Source organism: Bubalus bubalis, chromosome X (genome assembly GCF_019923935.1).
Source record: "Bubalus bubalis isolate 160015118507 breed Murrah chromosome X, NDDB_SH_1, whole genome shotgun sequence".
Taxonomy (NCBI): domain Eukaryota; kingdom Metazoa; phylum Chordata; class Mammalia; order Artiodactyla; family Bovidae; genus Bubalus; species Bubalus bubalis.
Genome location: NC_059181.1, coordinates 64,392,525 through 64,412,892, shown reverse-complemented (window position 1 = coordinate 64,412,892; position 20,368 = coordinate 64,392,525). Strand labels below are relative to the sequence as shown.

Sequence of the window (20,368 nt, the reverse complement as noted above, 5' to 3'; positions counted from 1 at the left end):
TGAGCCCTAATGCTTTCCTCCCTCAGCCGGCCCACAGTGCCTTTCTTTCTTGGTGAGAGAGAGAGTAATGGAAAGACTTTTTTTTTTTTTGCAATAGATGCCTCAAGGAAAACATTCAAACAATAAGAAAATGTTTCCTTCATAACACCATACCTCAGCAAACACCACTATTAGCAGTTTGGTGTTTATGTCTCCAGACTTTTTTCATTTTGTCCATAAATATATATTGACTACCTGCTATGTACCATGCAGAGTGCCAGGCACTGGGGTTATATCTGTGGACAAAGCAGACAATAATCCCTGACCCTAGGGAGCTGGCATTATGCATATATGACCACTTGACATTTTTTTTTTAACAAATGAAATCATCCTGTCTGGTAACCTGATTTTTCTCACTTCATTATATGCCATGGACAGTTTTCCCTATCAGTCCACAAACAACTACCATATGATCTTTTACTATGACATATTTCAGACATACCAAAAAATCTGGCATACCTAATCCCTTAAAGTGGTCATATTATATGGATGCTCCAAAATTTGTTTAACCTGTCCCTTAATGCTGAACATTCAGAATATTCTCATTTTTCCTTACAAATAAAAACACCGAATTAGTCATTAGGGAAATGCAAATCAAAACCTCAATGAGTTGCCAGTTTATTCCTATTTGAATGGCTATAATAAAAATAAAACAGAAAATAACAAGAGGCTATGAAGATGTGGAGAAATTGGAACCTTTGTATATTGCTATGGGGATGCAAAACGGTGCAGCCACTGTGGAAAATAGTTTGGCGGTCCTTAAGTTAAACATAGAATTACCATTTGACCCACCAATTCTAGTCCTAGGTATATGCCCCAAAAGAATTGAAAACAGATATTCAAATACTTGTTCCTGAGTATTCATAGCAGGACTCTTCATAATAGTCAAAGGGTAGAAATGACTCAAATGTCTACCAATAGATGAACGAATGAACAAATTGTGGCATATGCACACAGTGAGATATTATTCTGCCATAAAAAGGAATGAAGTATGGATACATGCTACAGTACTCAAAAACATCATGCTAAGTGAAAGAAGCCAGACACCAAAAGTCGCACAGAGTATGATTCCATTTACATGAAACATCGAAAATAAGCAAAAGCATAAGGACAGAAAGCAGATTGGTTGTTGTCTGGACAGAGGGGGAAATGAGGAGTAACTGTTGTTTAATGGGCATGGATTTTATTTTGAGGTAATAAAAGTATTTTGAAACTAGGCAGAGGTGGTGGTTGTGCAACACCAAATGCCACCAAATTATTGACTTTAAAATGACTGATTTTATGTTATGTGAATTTTGCCTCAAAGAAAAATTTTTGCAATGAAGAGCCTCTCTTACACCCTTGCACATTTGTTGTCTTATTTTCTTACGATACATTTGTTAAAATGAAACTGCTAGATCAAAGGGTGTGGACATTAAAAACAAACAAAACAGGTGATGGATTTTGATCACCAGAAGTGTTTGTTGTTTGAGTTTTGGTTGCTCTGATTTTATTAGTGGAGTTGAACATGTTTTTATATGCTTAGCAGTAAGTTATTATTTAACTATCTGTTTCTTCCATTACACTCAAGACCTTTCCCACCTGTATTCATGTCAGCACTCCTGAACTCCTGACCAGCACATAGTAGGACTCTGGTGAATGTGGTAAGGAGCTGAAGGGAAAGCAGAGACTGTCAGCTCCTCCTGGTGCCCCCAGGTGCCCAGGCTAACTCTCAACATCCAGTGCAGTTCCAACACATCTTCCCCCAGAAAGTCACCTAAATTTAGATATTTGTACATGACTATTCATAGCAGACGAACCTTTGTTGGCAAAGTAATGTATGGTTTTTCCTGTGGCCATGTATGGATGTGAGAGTTGGACTGTGAAGAAGGCTGAGCGCCAAAGAATTGATGCTTTTGAACTGTGGTGTTGGAGAAGACTCTTGAGAGTCCCTTGGACTGCAAGGAGATCCAACCAGCCCATTCTGAAGGAGATCAGCCCTGGGATTTCTTTGGAAGGAAAGATGCTAAAGCTGAAACTCCAGTACTTTGGCCACCTCATGCGAAGAGTTGACTCATTGGAAAAGACTCTGATGCTGGGAGGGATTGGGGGCAGGAGGAGAAGGGGACGACAGAGGATGAGATGGCTGGATGGCATCACTGACTCGATGGACGTGAGTCTGAGTGAACTCTGGGAGTTGGTGATGGACAGGGAGGCCTGGCGTGCTGCGATTCATGGGGTTGCAAAGAGTCAGACACTACTGAGCGACTGAACTGAACTGAACTGATTCATAGCAGAACTCTTCATAATAGTCAAAAGGTGGAAATGACTCAAATGTCTATCAACTGGAATCCACACTATGAGTGGCATGGAGGGCATGGGTTTGTATTAGTTGGAAATGGAGATAAAGACAGAATAAGGGTAAGAATGAGGATTAAACTGAGAGGTGAAAATAATGTTTATATGTGTCTGTGAATGCAGACAAACAGAAGAGAAACCACCAAAATCACAGCTGTATACTGGGAGCAGGGGTGGGGAGAAGGGGATAGGGACAACTATCATTTGTCAAGGTCTTCTCCAGTATTCCCTGGCTTGCTTCTCTGCCGGGCTGGTGGCTACAGCACAGAAGCTTTCTGGCTGACTGGCCCTCCTCCTCTGAAGGTGCCTGTCAGCTCCATGGCATGGTTCTGGGGTTACCAGCATAGAAGGCAGGAGAGAGGGGCAACTGCCATCCTTCTAGCCCTACCCGCTCTGCCCATGAATTACCAGCCTCCATCTGACTTTCATTCATATCTTTTTCTCCTTTGAAGAATATTCTGCAGAATCTGTTTCATATTCCACTCCTGAGCCTATTTGGCTAATCTCTGCCCCATGTCACTTCTGATTTTCCTGCAACTTCTTTCTCCCACACCCAGAAGCTAGACTCTCTGGCTCAGCCATTCCTTCATTCAACAGATATTTGAACATCTGCTATGTGCCAAGTAGTATACTAATCATCAGAGATTCAAAAGTGAACAAAACACAGAAATCTCTACCCTGATAGAGCATGCATTCTAGCTGGACAGACAGATAAATATAATATGGTAAGTGGTGATCAGTGCTATGGAGAAAAAGCAAGGCGAGAGTTGAGAGTGACAGGCCCATATGAAGAGGTGACATTGAGCCAAGACCTGAAGGCAGTGAGGTGACAAGCCATGTGGCTCTCTTGGAAAGTATTCCAACCAGGGGGAACAGCAAAATGCAAAGCACCTGAGACAGAAACCACCTTGTCACCTGTGAAAATATCAAGGCCAGTGTGCCTAAAGTGAAGGGAATGGGGATTGGGGAGGAGGGAAAAATGAAGTAGAAGGGCCAAGGTACTACAGGTACTATTAGGACTTCGATCTTTGCCCTGTGGGAGATGGAGAGCTATTAGAGCCTCCTGAGCAGAGAAGGAAGGGATCCCTCTGGCTGCTTTGTAGAGAACAGACTACAGGAGCAAAGAGACCAGTCAGAAAGCTGCAGCAGCGATCTAGGTAAGAGATGACAGTGGCTATATATGTATAACTGAACCACTTTGCTGTACACTTGAAATTAACACAGCACTGTAAATTTACTATACTTCAATTTTTTTAAAAGAGAGTGAGAGATGACAGTGACTTGGACCAGAGTTGTGGCTGTGGAAGTGGTCAGAAGTGATTTGACTACTGGATATATTTTAGAGAGAGCTGACAGAATCTGCTGATCAATTGGACATACAGTGGGAAAGACCAGGTTTGGGACCTGAGAAACATAGTGAATAGAGGTGCCATTTACTGAGCTTGGGAAGCTGGCAGGGAGTGGGGTAGGTGGAATGAGAAACAGGGGATCAAGTGCCTTGTTGGCCTGAGTTCAAGAGAAAGAGCTGAGATCTCTCCTGTACGCTTAGGGTTCAGCTCAACTGCCTGCTGGTGGGGTTGGAGGGTGGATGGAGAAGCTTGGGGCAATGCACATACTTTACTGAGTAACAAACTGTACCAGGCTCCATGTATAATCTGCCCATGTCACCTTCAGTGAGCACATCAAGGCTGAATTTCTTAACACGGCATTGAAAAGTCCAACTCCTGTGACCTTACTGACCCCATCCTGTGCTGGTCTCCTAGTCCCCATTAATGACTTTGCATATGCTGTCCCCAGCACCTGGTGAATGCTGGCCTTCACCTCAGATATCACCTCTTCCTATCTCCCACTTGGCTTGATCAGTCTGCTTTTCTATCTCCCCAACTGTACTGGGAACTCCTTCAGGGTCAAATTGGCAACATGGTCCCCTCTGAGGCCTTGGTGACCAAAACAGGGATGAGCAGGAGCTCAGTTCATGTCTGTGGCCTGAAGGAACAACTGCATAGGAACAGCAACCAGCCCCTAGCCCACCCCGATGGGTCAGGAGGCCTGACTTCCCACACAGGCATATGTGACAATGAGGAAAACAGGGCCAAGGAGGTGAAGTCAAGCTTGGAACTGGACTCGGATTGGGAGGCTGACTCCATCCCCCAAGCAGCAGGGAACAGGGGTCAGAGAAGAGTAATTACTCACATGTGTATAGCACTTGAGAGTTTATAGCCACAGACATTATCTCATTCGACCCTGGCACAGCCTCATAAGGTAGGTATTCTTACTTCTCCCACTTTACATGGAAGGAAACTGAGGCCCAACAAGCTAAAGTCACTTGTCCAATGTCACACAGCTAGGAAGTGACAGCCTCGGGTCTTGAATAAATGTCAGTCCGATGGCAAAGACCTGGACTCTGGACATCAAACTAAGTCAGGCCTCAAGCTGACTGAAAAGGTGACCAGTCAGGTCTGGATGGGCATTTCCACTGCCCCACCTGTTCGTCCCATCTTTCAAGCTGGTGGCAGCATGAATTGGCATTTACCCATCCCCTCAGAGCAGGCAGGTCTGGGCAGTTTGAAGCAAATGCAAAGGGGCCATGGAAAGCTTGCTCACCCCAAGGAAGGCTTTGGGGGTAAGCCCCACCAGGCTGGCTGAGAGTTTGCCCTAGCCCAACCCCCCTGGAGAGGTCTTCTGTGGGGGACGTGCCTTCTTTCCGGTTGGGCACGGAGCCCGGACAGTTCTTGGCTGGCAGCAGCTGGGCCCTCGCACCTGTTGGTCTGGCTCCCCTGCTTCACAAACACACGCCCCCGCCAAGCTCACCACTGCTTCCAGATGGCTGGTCACTTAGGCCTTCACCCCACTTTGGGCCTTTCTCTTTCTCGTTTGATTTCTTTTCCTTGCCTTGTTTTCTTCCCAGGCACTCACCCTCTTGCTCTGTTGCTCCCTCCTTCTCTCTCCATTGAATACATTTCTTTATGCTCAGTCTGTCTCTTTTCCTCTGACTCTAACAAGGTAGCAAAGTGGTGCTAGTTTCCTCCTCTGTAGCAGTGTGAGGTTCAGATGAGGCCATCTCTCCAGGCCACACCAGATCTTCAGTTTTGAAGAAAGGCATGAACCTAGGCGTGAGCGGGTAGCTAGAGAGCAAGGAAGGGAGATGGGAGCAGGCAGAACTGGATTCCAACTCCGGCATGCTCATTTGTTAGCTGTGTGACCTTGGTAAGGTTGCCTCCCCTCTCTGAGCCTCCTTCTGTAAAATGGGGTTGATAATAATAGCTACAACCTCACACTGGAGGAGGGGTAGCAACTGATCTTGCTCACAGGTGGGAGAGGGCTTTAGGACCTAAAAGGGGCAGGTCCCAGCAGGCATGCCTTAGAAGGCAGTGAGGCCCTTTGGTCACCAGCGAGGCTCTGGGGTCTGGTTTGAATCCTCAGTGCAAAACAAACAAGATGTAGGATGTCGGCAAGCTGCCTAACATCTGTGCTTACATTTTCTATCAGCAAAATAGAGATGGCTACAATAGTAATGCTGGGAAAGACTGAGGGCGGGAGGAGAAGGGGACAACAGAGGATGAGATGGTTGGATGGCATCACCGACTCGATGGACATGGGTTTGGGTGGACTCCAGGAGTTGGTGATGGACAGGGAGGCCTGACGTGCTGCAAGTCATGGGGTCTCAAAGAATCAGACACGGCTGAGCAACTGAAGTGAACTGAACTGAACAATAGTAATCACCTAGCACCTCAGGTTCTTGTGGGGATTCTAGGAGAGAATAAATACAAAATGCTACTCCAGTACTCTTGCCTGGAAAATCCCATGGACGGAGGAGCCTGGTAGGCTGCAGTCCATGGGGTCGCTAAGAGTCGGGCACCACTGAGCGACTTCACTTTCACTTTTCACTTTCATGCATTGGAGAAGGAAATGGCGACCCACTCCAGTGTTCTTGCCTGGAGAATCCCAGGGACGGTGGAGCCTGGTGGGCTGCCATCTATGGGGTCGCAGAGTCAGACACGACTGAAGCGACTTAGCAGCAGCAGCAAGAACAGTGAGGCTGTGTCACCTAGTGTCACACAAGTGTCCAGGAAACGTTATCACTGATGTTTTTCATCAGAGCTGCTGCTGCTGCTGCTACTGCTAAGTCACTTCAGTTGTGTCCGACTCTGTGCAACCCCAGCGAGGAGGGATAAAATTCCCCTAAAGTGGTGTTCTTATGGGTGCTGGGCCACTGCAGGAACCTCAGCCATATGCTCATCCAACGTCGTCTCTTTGCAGGGCCTCCAAGTATGCTTATGCAGGTCTATCCACACAAGGACCCTGAAAATTCACCTTGTGTTCCTCCTGCAAACCCAAGTGCCCTGGGGTGAGGGTTATGTAAAAACCAAAGGGAGCAGCACCTGTTTCTAATAGGTCTTCCCAGAGGAAGTGCCTTTTTGTGATTGGCACAAGGAGACTGGGTATGAGGGGCACTGCCTTGGTATGGAAGCAGCAGAGGGATCTTGGGTCACTGGGCCTGTTGTCTTCTTTCCATGGCTGGCAGCAGAGTCTGCTCCCTGACTCCCTGAGCTACTGTACATCCTCCATCTATCTCCAGCTCTGATTTCTGATCCCCAGAAGAATAAGCATCTTTGGCTGTGGGGATCCAGGAAAATCTCCAATCCCTGAGGCTGTACATGTGAAATGCACCCTAACCCCATTCACACCATCATGATTGTCTGAGCCAACCCCAGAGGCAATCAGGGCTACTGATCCAAGATGGGAGACGTCTCCATGCCAGCAGGGCTCTGATTAGAGGAAAACTGGGGTCTGTGATGGACAAGGAGTGGAAGTTTGAGGTCTCAGGTGTGATCAGATATTGGGAGGCTGAGAGGGCAGGACCTCATAGCCCAAGAGAGGTGAGGGCAGGGAAGTGCTCCTAGCATAGACAGGAGATTGAGGGCCAAGGGGCTGCCACATCACCTCAGGGCTCAGGTGAGGGGAGCAGTTTCAGCCTGATGCTGCTGGAAGCAAGGCCACTAAAATGGCCTCATCTTTTGAAGGATGAATTCAGCTGAGAGACACCACGTTGACCTGAAAATGGCAGGTGGCAGAAAAGAGAGAACATACAAGACCCCAAAGACCTGTACTGTAGAAGCTGAAGTTAAACGAGGGAAGACCTGGCAAAATGTATTTAGCAAAGTAAGATGAGACCACTGTCACCGCATGGCCTGGGAAAACTTACGGACTGAGATCCCCTCATCCCACCCTTTAGGGATTTGAAGCATGTGGCCACAATTGTGCTGGGCTAGAGGGGCAGCGACAGGCAGAGGAACCGAGCACTGCAGTGAAGCACCGGCTCCTGGGCCTGGGGAGAAAGCCCCTCTCTGTGCTGGTGGAGATGGGAAGAGGAGAGTTCCCCACAGTTTGGCCAAAAGTCATCCTGCCGATTGCTCTTTCTGACACAACCTCACACTTTCTTTCCAGTCCTATATTCCTGGCTGTGTGCAAGCTATTTCCACTTGGATGTTCTGCCAACGGCTTAAACTAAACATGTTTAAAGCAGAGTTTCTCTTCCTCCGCAAAAAGCCTCACACCTTCCCAAGGTCTCCAACTCCACTGCTGTTACCCGAACAGCCTGGGGCTTGGCCGGCTCAGCTGTTTCTTTGTTCCTGACACCAGCATCTTTCTCCCTCCCTTTGAACCTTGTGCTTTTCCCTAGGTAATATTCTTCAGAGTCCTCTCTACCATCCTCGGGCTGCAGCCATCTCTCACCTGGCATCTCATCCCTGGAAACTCCTGCCACAACCCCTAACTGGACTCCCCGCCAAGGGTCTCTTCCTCAACCTGGGCCATGATTACCTTCTAGCCACACATACACTGACCACTGACTGCAATGTGTGAGGCCAAGCAACTGTTCTAGAAGCAAGAAGAGCACAGACACAGATAACAGAGGAGCAGGGAGCCTAGTAGGAGAGTTTGGCTTGAGGAGTGAGTCCCACCAGGCTATACATCCCTGCTCTGCCGCTTACTAGCTTTGCGATCTGGACCTATTATTTCACCTCTCTGGCTTCAGTGCCCTTCTCTCTAAAATGGGGATGATAATGCTGCCTTCCTAGACAGTTAAACCCCAGGAGGAAGTAGAGCAAAGGGGCATGTATTGGAATGACATCTCCAAAGCCTGGAGTGGGCAGAGCCATGAAGGATGTGAAAGGCTAGGTGGCTGAAGCTGTTTATATATATTTCTTGTGCTGTGCTTTCTTGCTTAGTCTTGGCTTCTCTGTCCATGGGGATTCTCCAGGCAAGAATACTGGAGTGGGTTGTCATGCCCTCCTCCAGGGGATATTCCCTACCCAGAAATCAAACCAGGGTCTTCTACATTGCAGACAGATTCTTTACCAGCTGAGCTACCAGGGAAGCCCATATATATTTGTGGTTTTCCCATTTATTTCCTATAAATAACAGGAAATCAAGTAGGGAATCAATTCAACTGGCCTCAATTGTTGGCCCTTTCCAAAGCTCCCCCATCCACTTGTGTAAACAGGAAACCAAGGCTACAGTCTTCAAAGCTGATAGGGGTGTACCCAAAGATGCCCTGTTATCTCTCTGCTCTGTTCTCAGTGTTCTGTTTCTCAAGGCCCTTTCCCCAGAACTAATCTTGTTCCCTTATTCTGCTCTTCTTATTCATCCTCTCTTCTTTTAAATCCTCCCCCCACCTTTGTTTTTTAACACAGGCGCAGAAGTGAGTGCCAGTCCAAGCCCACTGGCCTGGGGCAGAGGAATGCGGCCACTCCCTCAGCACAGGGCAGCCAGGCCCAGGCGCTCACTCAGGCTGGCAGCAGCAGGCAAGGCGCTGGGGAGGCTCCGGCACCTTGCTCCGAGGGGCTGGAAAGCACTACAGACATTAGCTCATCACTCCCTGGCAGAGGCCAACCAGTCTGCTATTCTCACTAGCATCTTCCAGATGGGGAAATGGAGGCACAATCATACTCGTGGTTGCAGACTCACAGGAGCCCAAAGGGGGCTTCTGGGCAGGGTCTCCAGATGAAGTAAGGGAAGAAGGGCCACCCCAACTTTCTTCAATTGGACTTGCAGTTTTGAGATCTTACAGTAGAAGGAAGAATATAGGGAAGAACTGTGGTCCAGATTGCAGTATCTGGAGGGGGCAACAGGGAAGAATGGGAAGAGGTGGCTAGTACTCACCATCTCTTGAGCCCTCCACACATAAAGGGATCCCCAGACAGCTGCAGCTTCACTCACTAGCCCATTAGGAATAACAGCACTCTTACTGCTTGTACTACATTTGCTCCACTCATTACCTCTGGAGTAAGAGGCAGCCAGGATAAAGTCTGCATGACCAGACATCAAAGGGTTAACTATGATGTTTTCCTCCTGGTGCTTTTCTGTTATGTCCAAATTCTGTGTAGGGAACAATTATGACATTTATCACCAGACGAAATGTTAGTTATTTTTAATTATTAAAAAGAAGCAGGACTTCCCTGGTGGTCCAGTGGTTAAAAATCCACCTGCCAATGCAGGGGACACAGGTTCAAACCCTGGTCCAGGAAGATTCCACGTGCCACAGAGCAACTAAGCCCGTGCAGCACAACTACTAAGCCCACACTCTGCAACTACTGAAAACCACACCCTAGTGCCCGTGCTCCACAGCAGGAGTAGCCACCGTGATGAGAAGCCCTCACACCCGACCTAGAGAGTAGCCCCTGCTCTCCACAACCAGAGAAAGCCCACGAGCAGCAACAAAGATCCAGTGCAGCCAAAAAAAAGAGAAGCAGCAGCAACTGGGATGTGGTGGGGAGCCCTGGGCTTGGAGTGAGGAGCCCCAAGTCAAGACCACTCTCTCACTTCCAAGTTGTGTGACATGTAGGGCAAGTGACTTCAACTCTTTAAATCTCAGTTTTCTACAAAATGGAGATAATCAACCCCATAGGGTTGTCATAAGATTTAAAAAATAATGGATATGAGAATGTTTTTTAAACAGTATTTATGGAACTTTTCAAATATAATCACAAATAAACATTATAATGGAGGCCTATGTACCCTCTTCAACAATTATCTTATTTTTTCTATATCCCCACCCACTTTTCTCCCATCCCCACTGGAATATTTTAAAGCAAATCCCAGACATGCTCTTTCTTCCCATAAATACTTCGGTATTGAATTCTTTTTTATATTTTTAACAATTAAAAAATAATACATGAGAGATTTTAAAAAAAAATTGGAAAATGACAAAATCGTGTATAAAAGAGAAAACAGTGTGCCTGAAACCAACACAATGTAAATTAACTATACATCAATATAGTATAGTTTTTAAAGAAAGAGAGAGAAAACATAAATCACCCCATAACCCCACCACCCAGAGACAACCACATTTTGGAGTATTTTATTATTACTTTATGCGCATGCACATACACACACACACATATATACACATTTTAAACAAAAATTGGATCCTATGCCATTTGTACATATTCATTTTATTTTAATTATAAAAGTAATAAAATCACATTACAGAAAAATCAAGAAAAAAGGAAAAATTACCCATAATCCTTTACCACTTAATATAAAAACTTAATATTTTAATATATTTCCTTCCCATTTTTTTCAATTTACAGCCATACTTTTAACACCAGTGAGATTGTACTGATTATGCACTTTAAAACTTATGAAGATTTTCAAATTATGGGAGAAAATAATATAATCTTATGGCAGAAAAAAAAATTTAGAAATATCATGCATAATCCCACCACTCAATTTTAATCACTACTAACAATGTGGTATTTTGTTTTTGTTTCTAGTTTTTTTTTTTCCTTTAGATATTTTTTTGGGGGGGCCTCTCCCTGCAGTGTGTGGGATCTTAGTTCCCAGACAGGGATCAAACCCATGTCCCCTGCATTGGAAGCACAGAATCTTAACCACTGGACCTCCAGGGAAGTCCTGATTTTGGTATATTTTCTTCCAATACTTTTTCTATGCACAAATAATTTTAACCATAGTAGAAGCACACTGTTTATGCAGCCCATTAACTATAAACTTATATTTAATTATAAGAATAATATAAACATATTGCATAACAGAGAAAAGAGGGGGGAAAATATCTCACAGTCCTACCACTGACACTGTTGGTTTGTTTTCCTGACCATTGCTTCATTGCCCATATTTATACATGGTTGGAAACATAGTGACTATTTAATTTTCTGCTCTTCATGCCCTTTGCAATCTGGCATCATATTTATGCAACTTTGTACCCAGTGTTTTTTTATTTAATATTTTTTGTGAACATTTTCCCATGAATAAAACTTTTTGAAATCAGGATTATTTTTTTAGTGTTAAGGTACTGAAGGATGCTCTCTCACCATGGACATTTAAATTGCTTTCCATTTTTCATTATTACAAACAATTCTGCTCAAAACATTCTTGAACACAGACTTTTGCTTTTGGGGGAGTCCCCTGGTTGCCTAGTGGTTAGGATTCCAGCCTTTCACTGCTGTGGCCCAGGTTCCATCCCTGGTGGGAGAACTGAGATCCTGCAAGGTACATGGTAACATGTGCTTTGTAACTTTTCTACACACTTATTGAATATATGTTTCTAGAGACCACTCTATGCGTACAGACTGTCCTGTAAAAAGTCATCATCTTTTATTGGTCCTCAATTTACTCCTGTCATAAGGCTCAGATAGCCCTTGGTTCTGGAAAGTGGGATTCTGAGAAGAAATCTGCATTTTCCTCTTCCTCCCCTGCCTGTGTTTATAGACCTCCTCCATCCCTTCACAGCCTGGTTTTTAAATTTATCAGTCGGCAAGTATTATTGGACCTGAAGTATGTAAACTGAGGCAGGACTAAGAGACCTGCAGTGTGTAAGCTGAGGCAGGACTAGGAGACAAAAGGGAAAGAATCAGAAGGTACAGCATTTGTGGACAACTTACTACATAGCAGGCATCAACTTAAGCTTTTCCGTTGATCCTTGCAACAAGCCCTCATAGTTGCTACCATTATAATCCCCATTTAACCCATGAGAAAAACTGAGGCCTAAAGAATGAAGCTATGGGGCTTCATTACAGAGTTAGTAAACAGCAGAGCAGGGATTTAAACCCAGGCGGACTGGCCCCTGAACCTGTACTCTTGACCACATTTTAGATGTCCCTTTACCTTGCCAAACAACAAGGTGCAAGGGTGAAGGTGAGGATTCTGCAGTTAGCTTAACCTGGATTCAAATGCCTGGCCTCCTGGCTGTGTGAACTTGGGCAAATCTCTGGGACTCCTTCTCACCTTTGGTAAATCCGACCTCACAGGGCGTGGGAATTAAATGAGATAATGGATGTGAACAGGCCAGGTCCAATGCTGGCACACAGAAAGTTCTTGCTGGGTGATTATCCCTGTCTTCTCCGCATGCGAGCTCGCAGTCTAGTTGCCAAGTTGAAGATAAGAGTTCAGCGGAGAGCTCTGAGCTCGGCTGGAGCCGACTGGGAAGTCAGTGATCCAGGGCATATTTGCAGAGAAATGCAAACGTTTCCTTTGCTCTCTCCCGGCCTCTGCAACTAACCTCCCCTTCCATGTACCCCCCAAAGGAAAGGGGTGGCTTTTGTGCTCCAAAGCTGAGTACTCGAAACCCTTTTCTACTGATCCCCAGGAGGTAGACAGCGGAGATGACAGGAAGTCACCAGTGGGGAGACCCTTTCTGGCATGTGGGCATAGAGAAATGTGGCGGAGGGCGCTCCTTTTTCTGCCCTTCAATGGTCCGGATGGGGGAGGGGGCTGGCTGTTGAGCAACTGCTCCGGAGACACTCCAGAAGCCGAGATGAACATATGCCTCTTTCTAACAATTGACCTGGGAGCCATCCAATAGATGGAGGGCGGATCCAGAACCTCCCGGATCCGGAGCCTGCCGCGGAGACGCTGCCGCGGTTTCCAGACTCGCTCCCGAGCCGGAACTGAGGTGAAGGGTAGGTCGGAGGTCCAAATTAGCAAAACACAATTCGAAAGCCCGGGGTCGCTTACGCCAGGCAAATACCAAGATAGCTTGAGGGTGTATTTCACAAGCAAACTTCATAGGGTTTTAGGGTCCCGACAGATGCCGCCTTTTATCAGAAGGAAACTGGGCGCGACCTAAGATCTTTGTGCAACGCGAGAAAGTGAGACGATGGTGTGTGGGATGCGGTTGTTACTGGGGTTTGAGTTGACTCAGGGTGAGGGGAAGGGAGACAGGCGAGGTAGCTTTGGGGGTTGGGGAATGAGTTTACCTGGCGTCCAGAGCACTCGCCCCTCTTCCTCCAGGCGCCAAAGAAGGGCCTTGATCTGTCCCTCTGTTTGCTCCCCATCTTTACGTCAGTGAGCCGGTCAGTCCATCAACAAACAGAACTTTGTTCAAAGAGCAAATGCAGGGCACTTTGGGGTACTAAAGGAAAAAAGAAAAGGAAAGGAAAAGACCTTTAGGTCTTCAAATCCAATTAAGAAGACAGAACACATACATAGTGAAAACGACTTCATGACATTCCCTCCCCCCTTTTTTCTTAACATCAGGACTTTTAAAAAGGAGCATGTTTTATAAACACTGTAAATGGAGTAGTTGTTGCTGAAAGGGGCCAAAAAGGGGAAGGGGAGGGAGTTCGGTTAGAAGGGTAATAATCCTGGTAACCTTCCTGTAAGAGGCGAGAGAAACACGAACTAAAATGAAGGAGAAGACTGGAACCTCTTAAACGAAAAGATTTGTAAGATAACATCCCAACCCAAGAAAGATGTACTCCTAATAGAAAATGTTATTCTTTTTACTTGGGAATGATTATATAATGATCATAAAGTAACCTGGCATACTGGGAAGGCAAGAGGAATCCCTGCGAGCCCCCAGGCAAGCTCTTCCTACTCTGTATTCTGTCTGTTCTGGGCCTTTTGGCTGTGCCTTGTGAGCAGTACCTGGCCCCACGATCCTTGACCCATCGCCACGAAGCAACCTGCCAGCCTCCTTCAGCCCACAGGAGAGAATCCCTTGAAACTGATCCCAGCTCAGATCTTCGAGGAAAATAAATCACTGCTGCCAGCCAGCTTCCATGAAGCTCTGTCTGGAATCTGGCGACTTTAAGGGGAAAGGGACCCCTCAGCCTCAGCCTTTCAACAAGGGAGATGGTGCAGCCCAAAGCGGGCAGACAGGCTCCTAGAAAGTCCTGCACAAAACCCAAATTGTGGCCCTTGGGCCCCGTCCCGTGTGTGTCCCCTTCCCCCGGGTCATTTCCTGAGCCCATAACTCTCCTTTCAAACCCCCTGAAGCCCGCTCTGACCACCCTCTATATATAGGTCAGAAAACAGATACTAACAGCTCTCCCTCGCCTCAGCGAAATTACTAAGTGGAATTTATTGGGCAAGTCCATGCAGGGCGGTGGGGAGAGATTGTGCCCCGGGCCCGGGCCCCCTCCTGCTTTAGAAACGCAGGCGTCGGCCGGGGGCTCGGGGCTCGGGGCGACCACGGCCTGGGCCCGCCAGCTGCACCCCGGGAGCCGTGACCGATCCCCGGCGCCGGCGGACCCGCGGGGCCGCTCGGACTCCGTTCCCCAGCCGGCCCTTCGCTTTCACACGATCCGCTGTGACTGCACCAGCTCGAGCGCCTTTAAAGGGCCACACACGCCAGCCGCCGCTATAAAATGGTCCCAGCGGCATAGCTGCAGAAGGGGCACCGCTGAGCTGCCGAGAGGAGGCTCGCTCCGCCCGGCTGCCCGCCCACAGACAGCCGGCGAGGGGTAGTTTCTGGCGAGGGGGAAAAAAGGGCTGAAGAAGGCGCAGCACCCGCTCTGGCCCTTGGGTGAGTATCCAGTTCAGATTTTGCCACCAACTCGCCCACGAGCCAGGACATGTGCTAATAATGCCCTGAGCCGGTTATAAAGACGTGGAAATTGGGGGGAGAGAGAAAAGGGGGGGAAAGGGTCTGTCCTTCCTGGGATTCCTAGCCGAGGCCAGCCTGCTGCCGTGTGCGTGTGCGTCAGGGCTCTCCGGGCAGCAATGGGGGCTTGAGAGCCGGTTCCCTCGCGCCGGGAAGGGAGCGCGGTGGCCGCCACCGCCCCGGAGTCAGGCGCCGAAGCTGCGGGCGGGCAGGCGGGCGGGCACGGGCGCTGGCTGGGGCTGCTTGGCGCGGCACGGTGCGGTGCGGCGGCGGCGCGGCGCGGCGTGGCGGTGCGGGCTTTTCCCAGGCGCCCCGGGGTCGGGTGGCACTGAGCGCGACCGGCTCGCGGCGGCGGTGGCGGCGTGCGTGCTAGGGGCTGGGGGCTCCGCCGCTGCGCCCGCGGCTCACCGGGCTCCGCGCTTCCCTCTCTCCAGGGCAGGCGGCTTCGCGGAGGTAAGCCGGGCCGCCCGGCAGGGCGCTGGGCTGGGCGGCGGGGCCGGGGACTCCTGCTGAGGGGGCGCGGGGAGTGAGCGGGGGCCCGGCTGGCTGTGGGGCTCTGGGGGACTTATTTTCTGTTTGGAAGCTGCTCTGCTGAGAGCGGAGGGGCCGCCACCCGCCCGCCCTCCAGCCAGCGTGCCGGTTCGCTCGCCAGCGCGCGCGTCTGCCGGCCAGCCGGGCCGAGCGCCCGCTTCTCCCCGGGAGACAGCAGCACCTTTTCTCCCCGCGCCCGCGCTTTCTCAGGCTTGGCTTCCACCGACTTTGCTAATCGCCCGGACCGCATCTGGACGCTCCGGCTCTAGGGCTGCACAAAGCTCAGGTTTCCTTCAGGGGCTGAAGGCGAGAGGGGCTTTTCGGGCCGAGTTCAGCGGAATTGAGGGATGGAAGTTAGCGAATTCGGGCAACTTGCCTTTACTGCCCAGTCGACCTCTGCTCTCCCCCACACTCACGCCCCCACACACGCCCCCACACGCACACACCCCTCTGCCTATAAATGCCAGTGGCTGGGCTGGGCCGCTCACGGAGTCCCAGCCTCAGCGAGCTCAGGACTTGGAGGAAGACAGATCTGGCTGCGAATCCCGGCTCGCCACTTTCTAGCGCTGTGACCTTGGGCAAGTTACCGAACCTCTCTCACTCTTCTCGTAGCTGAGTGATAGCACTGACCACAGGCGACTTGGCTCGGGGGTAGGCTCAGCCCGCGGCCCCGTCGGGTGCTCAGCCGGCGCTCATGTGTTGGTGAGGCGCGGGAGTGGCCGCAGCCCGCGCCGCCGGAGTGCATCTCCGCGCGCGGCAGCACTGCGGGGCCCTAAACTCGCCAGCGAGGCCGAGACCCCGCCTGTCCATCCCGTCTCCACTATCGGTTCCTGATACGGCACTCGCGGGAACTGACGCTCGGGGCCTTGGTGGCCCGGGTGCTCGCTCCCCACAGTGCAGGGATGCTCCCGGCCGCCCTCAGCTCCCGCGGCTCCACCTGGGATGTGGCGAGGAGGGCGGCCAAGCTGTCCGCAAACATCGGGCCTTTAGTTTTCAGGTGGTGAAATTGACTAGCCTGGTTAGATCGCATCCAAATCAAGTCGCAGTAGTTTGGATTTTTAAATTTCTCCTGAGTGAGAAAATAGCAATCGAAATGGAGCCATCCAGTTGGTGCCATTTTAACTTTTGGTCCCCCAACAGGTCAAAGACGCGGGCCCCCCTACCTGTCTTTCGACCTCTCTCTTCTTCCTCTCCCTTTCCCATCCCCATCTAGGCGGGAGGGGGCTTCTGACCCACGGGAAACTCTGTGACGAAGAGCGGGCGGCGGGACCGGGAACTGGTGGCCGGGGCCAGCGAGGCACCGGCGGGCAAGAAGGCACTTGTTGCTCTGGGTTGCCCAGCCGCCTCTCGCAGCCGTTTCGCAGCGGTCAGCTCGCGGCTTGGAGAGTGAGCTGGGACGTTTCCTCGCTGCCAAGTTTTGTCTTCGAATTGGCTGGGTGGCAGAGGGGAGACAGAAAGTCGGGGAAGCAAGGGTAAGGATTCCGATCGAAATGTGGTTGCCTCTTTAAACGGATTCAACAATACTTACTGAGCACCTACCGAGCATAGACCCAGGTCGAGGGTCAGGGCTGGTGGAGGGGAAGGCGGCGATGGGAGGCAACAGATCTGAATGGAAACTACGTCCTGCCTAAGGGAGTGCAACAGCCTGAAGGGGGAGACGTGGTAAAATGGTCTTCCCCAGGAACATACTTTTTTTCTCCTTCTCTCTCTCTGTTTTTCTTCTTTCTCCCCCCACCCCCACTTCTGTTTCCTTTTGTTTTTGCTGCCTGTGGGGTTTTCTTTTTTTTCCCTTATATATGGTTCAGGTAACGGGTAGCATAAAGAAAGAAGAAAAGCTGGATATACACAAGAAAAGATGGACAGCCACCCCCCACCCAGACATTTTTCTTAGGACATGAAAATTGCTTGATAGTGAAGGTGCAGGGCTCTTGAAGACGACCTGAATTAGATTCCTTGTCTTGTGGTCACTGGCTTGAAATATTTTCGGGTTGCCTCACAGAAGAAACAGGACTCCAATCAAGCAGTGGTGATGGACCCAGCAACTGATTGTTTTCTCATGTTTCTCCCCCTTCTTCCTTTTTCTATTTTTCTTGCCTCCCTCCCCTACCAGTAAGTGGTGCAAAGATGAGAGAGGTAGTAAGTGGCCACTTTCTAGAAGTGTCTGAGCGGATTCTTAATGACCACTGAGGGGAGGGAAGTGTCACAGAGAACTCTAACCTTGCTGGAAAGATTAGAGACTCTTTAAGATCCTGAAGATTCTTTGAGCCAAGAGACATTTATAAATGTAAAATTTTACATCTCTAATTCATCATAAAGGCTAGAATATATGGGGCTTAAAAAAAAAAGCTTCTCGGAAAATAACAAGAGTTTTTAGAGATTTTTAAAAAATATTTTCTGGTTTGGAGAGATTCTTTCCCCCTCATCCCCTTATCTTATTCCTTTGGCATTTGAACTAGGGGATAATTTCTTCAGAAGCCATTTGAATCATTCTAGGTATGATATCTTGGCCAGTGGTCACATGAGGCATGTGGGCACAGGAGTGCTGGATCCTACCTGATGGGAAATCCATGGAACCTCTGTGCCTCTGTTTCCCTCTGGGAAGAATTATATCCACCTGCCACTACAAATGAGTGTGGCTGAGCTCAGAGCAGGTGTCCTGGGAAAGCCAAGTGCCACCAGGGCTGTCTTGGAGGGGACTTGCAGTGTGGAGGAACTTGAGACATCCCTAGCTGCTCTCTGGCTGCTTCAGAACCCCCAGGCTACCATAATCAGCCCCATTCTCTCACACAAAACCATGCCTAAGGCAGAACTTTGGACCTCATGACATTTGCTGTGGGGACCTCTTCTTTCTCTGGGTGGCAGCCACCAGCTTTTTAGTCGTCCTCACCCTGACTCCTTTCCACTTTCTCCCAGTTCCAATGGAGTCCACAGCTCTCTGGCCTGAGTGCCAGTGGCCAGTTGAGAGTGTGCTATGTACTCAGGGACATTATTGTCCTTGGAATCAGAAAGAGTGCCCCCTGCACCGGTGGCATGGACATCACTTGCATGAGGAAATAGTCAAGTGTGTCCTCTCTTGGCGATGTGGGTAGCTGGCTGTCCAGGCAGCACCTGGCCAAATCAAGCACCTTTCCCACCTCAGGCAAAAGTTCCAGCAGAGATCCTCTGCTCAGGTAGTCTCTGGTCTTGGCTCTAACCCATCACCATCCTTGCCTTGTAGCTGTGTGGAATGGCCCAGCATCCGGCTTTGCTATTACTTTCTTGGTCAATAAAGCCTTTGCCCTTATTACCACTTCTCCTTCACATACAGCACAACAGCTCCAGCTGGCAGCATCACCTCCCACCAATTTATCCAACTTCTGCCAAGACTCTGAAATGCCAACTATGTCGAGGCCTGCACTTGATGTCAAGGGTGGCACCTCACCTGTGAAGGAGGTAACTTTTGCCATTTTACAGATGGAGACACTGGAGTGGGAAAGATGACGTGGTCTGGGGCCACGTGGTAGGTCCTCCTTGCTGTGGTGTCTGGTGTCCTTTAGTAGACTGGAGACAGCAGAGCTTGCTCAGGGGAGAATGAAAATGGCTTCTTCCTAAATATGGTCACTTGGAACCCACTAGGGGTATTGAAAGATGGCAGACAGAGAAGCAGAATTGGAAAAGATCGCTCCATTGTCTCAATGGATTAAAGTGAGACTGAGAAGAGGGGGAAAATGAGACCCCTTTTGTAGAATGGTGAGCTGAAGGTAGAGTCGAGAGGAAATGAAAGCAGTGAACTCCTTTAAGATGGTGGGTGTCCAGAATGAAGACTTAGACCTGAACACAGTGCTTGGAGCCACAGTGGCAAAAGAATACTTGAGCCCAACTTGAACTAGGAAAGGAGCCTACCTTTCTAGGGGGCCTTCTTGCTACTTCCCCACCACTAGCCCCCGATGAAACACTTCTGAGGCCTGATGAATGGTGAGGAACAAAATGTAGAGCAGGGGTACCATGCTGTGCCTTTCTCTGTCTTCTAGAATGCCAACCCAGAGATGAACTCTCTGGCCTACTCTAACCTGGGGGTGAAAGATCGCAAAGCGGTGGCCATCCTGCACTACCCCGGGGTAGCCTCGAATGGAACCAAGGCCAGTGGGGCTCCCACTAGTTCCTCGGGATCTCCATCTCCAATAAGCTCTCCTACTGCCACCCCTCCCACTAAACCCCCACCCTTCAACCTGCACCCTGCCCCTCACCTGCTGGCCAGTATGCAGCTGCAGAAACTAAATAGCCAGTATCATGGGATGGCCGCTGCCACTCCGGGCCAACCCGGAGAGGCAGAGCCCCTGCCAAACTGGGGCTTTGGGGCTCAGGCTGGGGGGGCGGGATCACTCTCTCCTTCTGCTGGTGCCCAGAGCCCTGCCATCATCGATTCAGACCCGGTGGATGAAGAGGTGCTGATGTCGCTGGTGGTGGAACTGGGACTGGACCGGGCCAATGAGCTTCCGGAGCTGTGGCTGGGGCAGAATGAGTTTGACTTCACGGCAGACTTTCCATCTGGCAGCTGATGCCAATTGTTCCTAAAGATGGAGGAATAAAGCCACCAATTCTGTTGTAAATAAAAATAAAAGTTACTTGCAAAGA

At 49.3% G+C, this 20,368-nt stretch overlaps 1 protein-coding gene and 1 long non-coding RNA gene across 10 annotated transcripts in view; one reads left to right on the top strand and one right to left on the bottom strand.

Moving 5' to 3' along the window:
• Positions 1 to 17,053, bottom strand: part of LOC123331978 — a 27,139-nt gene extending 10,086 nt beyond the window's left edge. The window contains exons 1-2 of the long non-coding RNA XR_006548784.2: positions 16,918 to 17,053; positions 13,596 to 13,750 (exon numbers count right to left, since the gene is read on the bottom strand). This is a non-coding gene — a long non-coding RNA (uncharacterized LOC123331978). The remainder of the gene's footprint in view (positions 1 to 13,595; positions 13,751 to 16,917) is intronic.
• CITED1 (Cbp/p300 interacting transactivator with Glu/Asp rich carboxy-terminal domain 1) lies at positions 15,001 to 20,368 on the top strand. Of its 9 annotated transcripts, none has more exons than XM_044937268.1 (5): positions 15,214 to 15,311; positions 15,658 to 15,676; positions 15,965 to 16,332; positions 19,062 to 19,186; positions 19,765 to 20,368. In XM_044937268.1, the coding sequence occupies exons 3-5, from the start codon at positions 16,215 to 16,217 to the stop codon at positions 20,290 to 20,292; spliced, it is 771 nt and encodes a 256-aa protein (XP_044793203.1). In that variant the 5' UTR covers positions 15,214 to 15,311; positions 15,658 to 15,676; positions 15,965 to 16,214; the 3' UTR covers positions 20,293 to 20,368. The 9 variants fall into 9 exon arrangements, with proteins under 9 accessions (XP_006070084.1, XP_006070085.1, XP_006070087.1 ...); XM_006070020.3 differs by having other exon boundaries at positions 15,215 to 15,317; XM_006070023.3 differs by lacking the exon at positions 15,965 to 16,332 and having other exon boundaries at positions 15,201 to 15,317.